Source organism: Sminthopsis crassicaudata, chromosome 5 (assembly GCF_048593235.1).
Source record: "Sminthopsis crassicaudata isolate SCR6 chromosome 5, ASM4859323v1, whole genome shotgun sequence".
NCBI lineage: Eukaryota > Metazoa > Chordata > Mammalia > Dasyuromorphia > Dasyuridae > Sminthopsis > Sminthopsis crassicaudata.
This window is the reverse complement of record NC_133621.1, coordinates 639,394-647,230: the sequence shown is the minus strand read 5'-3', so window position 1 is coordinate 647,230 and position 7,837 is coordinate 639,394. Positions and strand designations below refer to the sequence as shown.

The window sequence follows — 7,837 nt, the reverse complement described above, 5'->3', positions numbered from 1 at the left end:
CAAAACCGTGGGACTCGGGAGTGGAAGGGCACTCTGGGGCTGGCCCCTGATCTCCTGGAGGGGGAAGCTGAGGCCCAAAGAGACAAAGGGCCTGCTCAGCGTCCTGGGTACATCCCGAAGAGGCAGGGAGGGGCTCGTAGCTGGAGGCTGGCACCCGGCCTCCTAACCCGTGGGAGGCCCCTTCATCTTGCTAGTAACTGAACCCCATGAGCCAGAAGGAAGAGCGGGAAGAAAAGCCCAGCAAAGTGGAAAGAGCGCCCGAGGTAAGGTCAGAGGATGTGGCTTTGGAGCGGCCGTTACCGATGTCTGTGTGACTGGAGTGTCTGAGGCCGGGGCAGGACTGCTCCACGTGGGGGTCGTGGCCTCCAGGCAGTCTGCTGAAACCCCGCACCCTTTCTCAAAATCAGGCTGTTTTTAAGCCATGAGGGAAGGAAATTTGGAGGAGAGATGGGTGGAAGTCAAAGCCTTTATTTCCTGTCCAAGTTCTCGGAAACCCAAACTCTATCCAGTGTGGGGATCCCAAACCATCAAGCTTTTGCTCCCGAAGCCCCTTCCCAGCTCAAACCCCTCAGCCTTGGAGACACCCACTTCGGAGGAGGGGACGAGTCAGCCAACGAGCCCCGGGGTGGGGTGGGGGGCGCAGACAGGAGCAGAATCAAAGCTCCCATCTGCCACACCAGTCACACCTGGACCGTTCAGGACTGGGAGCTCTCAACTGGGCTGGGAGGAGGGGAGCATTTATCTAGCACCTCTGTATGCCGGGACCACGCCCAGCTCTTTACAAACATCGGCTTATTGGATCTTCACACCAACTTCACCATGCAGACATGTGTTATTACAACTGGGGAAACTGAGGCAGTTAGATTAAGTGTCTTGCTTGGGATTGCCCAATTAGAGTCAGAAGCTGGATTTGAAATTTGGTCTTTTCCCGTCCAGGCTGTGCCCTGTGCCCTGGTGCCCCCTTGCCCAGGGAAAGGGTGTGAGGCCTTTGGCAGAAGGGACAGAGACTGGGCTTCGAGAGAGACTCAGAGCAGGGGCTGGCGACAGCTTGACCCTTCAGGATGAAGGAAAGAGGGGAAAGCTGCAGCCCCAGCAGCAGGAAGAAGAGTATCTGTGATGCCTCCTCCCCCTTCATCAGATGGATGAGGCTCCAGCCAAGGAAGTCCCAGGCTCTGCGCCAGAAACGTCGCCGGCCTTGCTGTCACCATGTCCACCTTTCCTTCACTTCCTCCTTCAGATTCCCACATGGTCTAGAGGGAAACACCTGGAGCGCTCCAGCCTCGACTCCCTCAGGCCTTTCATCGTGCTATGCAGGAGTGGGGAGGCTCCCCGATCCTCCTGCCTGTAAAAACAGCAGAAGTGCCCCAGACTCCGGGCTCTTGTCCCCTTTCCTGGTCCTGCCGCCTCGGGCATCCTGGGCAGAACTTACAGGGGCTGGTGCATCACGGCCATGAGCTCTGGGTACAGGGGCTCTGGGAAGGACGGCACGGGCAGGTCTGGTCAGGGTCTGCAGCCTGGCTCGGGCCAGCCCGTTCCCTCCTCTTGCCTTCCTCCTTACCCTCGTCCGGATGCAGCAGTCCATGTCTGAACAGGAAATCCACCACCACCAGAGCACAGTTGGGCTTAAAGCTGCCAGAACTCACAGCTTCCTTGACCTGGGCAAGAGAAGGGAACGGATTGTAAGCCTTGAACGCCTCCTGTCAGAGGAGAGAAGGGTCCCTGCTGTGCGCCCCCCTCCCCCAGCCAAGGCCAGCCCCGCAGCCCTGACCTTGTCCAGGGGCCAGAGGTAGAACTCCTGCACTTCTCCATCTCCCACTTGGGGGGTGAAAACTTCAGGCATTTCCAGGTCAAAGACAAACAGGCATTCTCGAACCAGAGCCCCCTGTTCTTCCCCATCCATCTCCTCAAAGGTGTAGCTGAGGACGCGAGACGGGAGAGGGCCCTGTCAGGCAGAGGGTGGGGGCTGACCCAGCACCCTCGGCCCAGCAGAAGCTCGTGCTGCTTTTACCTGAGGCAGCCCACTGGCTGGGCTCGAGCTGCCAGCTCTGGGGGCACCCGGGCCTCCTCCCAGCTCTCTTTCACCATGGTCTCCTTGACGCCCAGTCCAGCACTTATGCCCCCGCCTGCCTAATGGGGAGAGAGTGACAGGCCGAGTCAGGGCGTCCCGGGAGGCCCCCCTCGCCCCACTTCCTCCCTACTTAGAGCCAATGTTCCTTTTCTGGTGGCTTCACGCCCCTTTGTGGCCAGTTCTGTTATTGCTCCCAGCCCCAGAAGAGGAAATCAAGTGAGATATCAAGTGAGCTAGTCTCAACCCATTCTGACTCCAAGTCTGGCGTAAGCCCCACTGGCCTATGGGACTCTGGCTGCCCTCAGGGCCTGAGCTGGAGAGCACCCAAAGATAGGGGGCTCCGAGGGAATCAGGGAGCCTGAGGGGCTATACCAAGTTGTCAAGCAGGCCCGGATAGGTGGCCTTGTGAGGGGACCTCCTTGCCAGCCACATGAGCATCTGCTGGGACCCGGTCCCATCATCTTGACAGCGCACAAAAGCATTGAGATGCGCCCCGAACTGGAGGACTCCCAGCAAGGCTGTGGAGAGAGGGAGTAAGGTGGGAGCCCCAGGGGTCCTAAGTCCCGACCCCAGGACCAGCTCCAAAAACCCCAGGTCAGCAGCCTGTCCTTCCCCCCTGACCCATGCCCACTTTCATTGTCCTGGTACTCACGGGCCGCTGCTCGCTCCACATTTAATAAGGCCGGGGCTCCGAAACTGGGTCGCACCTCATATGCCTGGAAGGATGAGGCATTAGGGCGAGAGAGGCCCGATGTGGCACCCCAAGTGCCCTCAACCTTGGAACACTCACCTCATCTCGCCACTGCGCCAACCTCACCAGGCGGCCCTCAGCTCGCAGCTGAGCCAGGACCTTGGCCACCGCCTCTGTGCGCTCTTTGGGGCAACGACCCCCTCGAAGCTCTAGGCTCCCTGCCACCTCCACAAACACGTCGGGAAACGCTTGCAGTTCCCGGGCAACGGCAGGTCCCACCAATCCCACCTGCTGGCCCTCTACCACCAGGGGCAGGCCCTGAAAACTGGAGAAGCCTGTGGATAGAGGAGGGGCCAGTGAGAAGAGGAAGAGGGAGAGGATGAAAGGGGAGAGGGGGAGGAAGACAGACAGAAGTAGGGAAAGAGGAGGAAGAGGAGAAAGAAGAGGAAGAAGAAAAGAAGGGAAAGAGGAGGAGGAGGAGAGAAGGAGGAGGAAGAGAAGGGGGAAGAGAAGGGGGAAGAGAAGGGGGAAGAGAAGGGGGAAGAGAAGAGGAAGAGGAGGAAGGAAAGAGGAGGAGGAGGAAGAAGGCAGAAGGCTGCTTAAGGGCAGCTAGGACCCGGGATCCCGAGCTCAGAGCGAGTCCGGAGCTCAGGAGCAGCAGCTAGGCTCGGGAACCAAAGGGCAACTCATGGGGTCCGGCCCCCACCGGCCTCAGCTCAGGTAGTCCTGGGTTCCCCCGGAGCCCCCAGCCCTGTCCGGCTCGGGCCCAGACCTGGCCTCTGGGCGGAGCTGAACTGCTGCAGCAGCCGCCGGATCGCCGCGGTCCAGCCCGAGCTTCGGCCCAGGCAGCCCGCCGTGCCAGCCGCCGCCATGCCGCCGCGGCCCGGCCCAGCTCAGGTTCTGGTTCAGGTTCTGGTTCAGGTTCTGGCAAGTGTGTTCGCTATAATTCCTACAGGCTCCTCCTTTTGAACTTGTGACCTGCGCGCTCGCTTTTCGAGTCCGCCGGCTCGGCCAATCAGAGCTTCCCGAGCAACATCTCTCCCTTCTTTAGGGCGGGAATTCGCTTCTATTATGACTAATAGGAGAGCGAGTTTGGGAGCTTCTAGGAGAGTCCGCCCCTCCACCGATTTCGATTTTAAGCAGGGGTGGGATTGGGTGGGTGGACGGCCGAAGCCCCGCCTCTATGTCGGAAAAGGACCAATAGACGGGCCGAAAAAAGTCTAGCCCTTCTCCGGGTAGAGTGAGGATCTGGGAGAGGTCACCTGGCTGGGCCTCGGGGTCATAGGGGTGCTCTGGAAATGCTCCGAGCTTAGGGTCAGCGGCTGAGCTGGGGAGCCTCAGGTCCATGGACCCTTCCCCACGCTGCATTTCTTCAGCAGAAACAGTAACAGCAAGAGCAGAAACAGTAACATTGTAGCAACAACAGTAACAGTAGCAGCAAGAGCAGAAACAGTAACATTGTAGCAACAACAGTAACAGTAGCAGCAAGAGCAGAAACAGTAACATTGTAGCAAGAACAGTAACAGTAGCAGCAAGAGCAGAAACTAACATAGTAGCAAGAACAGTAAAAGTAGCAGCAAGAGAAGAAACAGTAACATTGTAGCAAGAACAGTAACAGTAGCAGCTAGAGCAGAAACAATAGCAGTAGCAAGAGCAGAAACAGTAACAGTAGCAGCAAGAGCAGAAACTAACATAGTAGCAAGAACAGTAACAGTAGCAGCAAGAGCAGAAACTAACATAGTAGCAAAAGCAGTAACAGTAGCAGCTAGAGCAGAAACAGTAACATTGTAGCAAGAACAGTAACAGTAGCAGCAAGAGCAGAAACTAACATAGTAGCAAAAGCAGTAACAGTAGCAGCTAGAGCAGAAACAGTAACATTGTAGCAAGAACAGTAACAGTAGCAGCAAGAGCAGAAACAGTTACATTGTAGCAAAAGCAGTAACAGTAGCAGCTAGAGCAGAAACAGTAACATTGTAGCAAAAGCAGTAACAGTAGCAGCGAGAGCAGAAACAGTAACATTGTAGCAACAACAGTAACAGTAGCAGCAAGAGCAGAAACAGTAACATTGTAGCAAGAACAGTAACAGTAGCAGCAAGAGCAGAAACTAGCATAGTAGCAAGAACAGTAACAGTAGCAGCAAGAGCAGAAACAGTAACATAGTAGCAAAAGCAGTAACAGTAGCAGCAAGAGCAGAAACAGTAACATAGTGGCAAAAGCAGTAACAGTAGCAGCAAGAGCAGAAACAGTAACATTGTAGCAACAACAGTAACAGTAGCAGCAAGAGCAGAAACAATAGCAGTAGCAAGAGCAGAAACAGTAACAGTAGCAGCAAGAGCAGAAACTAACATAGTACCAAGAACAGTAACAGTAGCAGCAAGAGCAGAAACTAACATAGTAGCAAGAACAGTAACAGTAGCAGCAAGAGCAGAAACTAACATAGTAGCAAAAGCAGTAACAGTAGCAGCTAGAGCAGAAACAGTAACATTGTAGCAAGAACAGTAAGAGTAGCAGCAAGAGCAGAAACAGTAACATAGTAAGTAGCAAGAACAGTAACAGTAGCAGCAAGAGCAGAAACTAACAATAGCAAAAGCAGTAACAGTAGCAGCTAGAGCAGAAACAGTAACATTGTAGCAAGAACAGTAACAGTAGCAGCAAGAGCAGAAACTAACATAGTAGCAAAAGCAGTAACAGTAGCAGCAAGAGCAGAAACAGTTACATTGTAGCAACAACAGTAACAGTAGCAGCAAGAGCAGAAACAGTTACATTGTAGCAACAACAGTAACAGTAGCAGCAAGAGCAGAAACAGTAACATTGTAGCAAGAACAGTAACAGTAGCAGCAAGAGCAGAAACTAACATAGTAGCAAGAACAATAAAAGTAGCAGCAAGAGCAGAAACAGTAACATTGTAGCAAGAACAGTAACAGTAGCAGCTAGAGCAGAAACAATAGCAGTAGCAAGAGCAGAAACAGTAACAGTAGCAGCAAGAGCAGAAACTAACATAGTAGCAAGAACAGTAACAGTAGCAGCAAGAGCAGAAACTAACATAGTAGCAAAAGCAGTAACAGTAGCAGCTAGAGCAGAAACAGTAACATTGTAGCAAGAACAGTAACAGTAGCAGCAAGAGCAGAAACAGTTACATTGTAGCAAAAGCAGTAACAGTAGCAGCTAGAGCAGAAACAGTAACATTGTAGCAAAAGCAGTAACAGTAGCAGCGAGAGCAGAAACAGTAACATTGTAGCAACAACAGTAACAGTAGCAGCAAGAGCAGAAACAGTAACATTGTAGCAAGAACAGTAACAGTAGCAGCAAGAGCAGAAACTAACATAGTAGCAAGAACAGTAAAAGTAGCAGCAAGAGAAGAAACAGTAACATTGTAGCAAGAACAGTAACAGTAGCAGCAAGAGCAGAAACAAACATAGTAGCAAGAACAGCAACAGTAGCAGCTAGAGCAGAAACAATAGCAGTAGCAAGAGCAGAAACAGTAACAGTAGCAGCAAGAGCAGAAACTAACATAGTAGCAAGAGCAGAAACAGTAACAGTAGCAGCAAGAGCAGAAACTAACATAGTAGCAAGAACAGTAACAGTAGCAGCAAGAGCAGAAACTAACATAGTAGCAAAAGCAGTAACAGTAGCAGCTAGAGCAGAAACAGTAACATTGTAGCAAGAACAGTAACAGTAGCAGCAAGAGCAGAAACTAACATAGTAGCAAAAGCAGTAACAGTAGCAGCTAGAGCAGAAACAGTAACATTGTAGCAAGAACAGTAACAGTAGCAGCAAGAGCAGAAACAGTTACATTGTAGCAAAAGCAGTAACAGTAGCAGCAAGAGCAGAAACTAGCATAGTAGCAAGAACAGTAACAGTAGCAGCAAGAGCAGAAACAGTAACATAGTAGCAAAAGCAGTAACAGTAGCAGCAAGAGCAGAAACAGTAACATAGTGGCAAAAGCAGTAACAGTAGCAGCAAGAGCAGAAACAGTAACATTGTAGCAACAACAGTAACAGTAGCAGCAAGAGCAGAAACAATAGCAGTAGCAAGAGCAGAAACAGTAACAGTAGCAGCAAGAGCAGAAACTAACATAGTACCAAGAACAGTAACAGTAGCAGCAAGAGCAGAAACTAACATAGTAGCAAGAACAGTAACAGTAGCAGCAAGAGCAGAAACTAACATAGTAGCAAAAGCAGTAACAGTAGCAGCTAGAGCAGAAACAGTAACATTGTAGCAAGAACAGTAAGAGTAGCAGCAAGAGCAGAAACAGTAACATAGTAAGTAGCAAGAACAGTAACAGTAGCAGCAAGAGCAGAAACTAACAATAGCAAAAGCAGTAACAGTAGCAGCTAGAGCAGAAACAGTAACATTGTAGCAAGAACAGTAACAGTAGCAGCAAGAGCAGAAACTAACATAGTAGCAAAAGCAGTAACAGTAGCAGCAAGAGCAGAAACAGTTACATTGTAGCAACAACAGTAACAGTAGCAGCAAGAGCAGAAACAGTTACATTGTAGCAACAACAGTAACAGTAGCAGCAAGAGCAGAAACAGTAACATTGTAGCAAGAACAGTAACAGTAGCAGCAAGAGCAGAAACTAACATAGTAGCAAGAACAATAAAAGTAGCAGCAAGAGCAGAAACAGTAACATTGTAGCAAGAACAGTAACAGTAGCAGCTAGAGCAGAAACAATAGCAGTAGCAAGAGCAGAAACAGTAACAGTAGCAGCAAGAGCAGAAACTAACATAGTAGCAAGAACAGTAACAGTAGCAGCAAGAGCAGAAACTAACATAGTAGCAAAAGCAGTAACAGTAGCAGCTAGAGCAGAAACAGTAACATTGTAGCAAGAACAGTAACAGTAGCAGCAAGAGCAGAAACAGTTACATTGTAGCAAAAGCAGTAACAGTAGCAGCTAGAGCAGAAACAGTAACATTGTAGCAAAAGCAGTAACAGTAGCAGCGAGAGCAGAAACAGTAACATTGTAGCAACAACAGTAACAGTAGCAGCAAGAGCAGAAACAGTAACATTGTAGCAACAACAGTAACAGTAGCAGCAAGAGCAGAAACAGTAACATTGTAGCAAGAACAGTAACAGTA

The 7,837-nt window shown here is 50.8% G+C and overlaps 1 protein-coding gene across 1 annotated transcript; it reads right to left on the bottom strand.

The window, feature by feature from the left end:
- Positions 1-448: 448 nt before the first annotated feature.
- On the bottom strand, positions 449-3,733 carry LOC141543143 (uncharacterized). Its single transcript, XM_074268047.1, has 8 exons — positions 3,532-3,733; positions 2,859-3,094; positions 2,721-2,784; positions 2,441-2,586; positions 2,009-2,127; positions 1,769-1,916; positions 1,559-1,655; positions 449-1,472 (listed from the first exon to the last, which is right to left on the bottom strand). Exons 1-8 carry the CDS (start codon positions 3,629-3,631, stop codon positions 1,426-1,428), a joined length of 957 nt encoding a protein of 318 aa, XP_074124148.1. The 5' UTR covers positions 3,632-3,733; the 3' UTR covers positions 449-1,425.
- Between the last annotated feature and the right edge of the window lie 4,104 nt (positions 3,734-7,837).

Bases quoted from the DNA above. Each gene is read 5' to 3' on its own strand.
- LOC141543143 (XM_074268047.1), bottom strand. From the start codon at position 3,631: ATGGCGGCGGCTGGCACGGCGGGCTGCCTGGGCCGAAGCTCGGGCTGG. The intron at 3,095-3,531 runs GTCTGGGCCCGA...CTCTATCCACAG, and splicing joins CAGCTCCGCCCAGAGGCCAG to GCTTCTCCAGTTTTCAGGGC. The intron at 1,473-1,558 runs GTAAGGAGGAAG...CGTCCTTCCCAG, and splicing joins ACTGCTGCATCCGGACGAGG to AGCCCCTGTACCCAGAGCTC.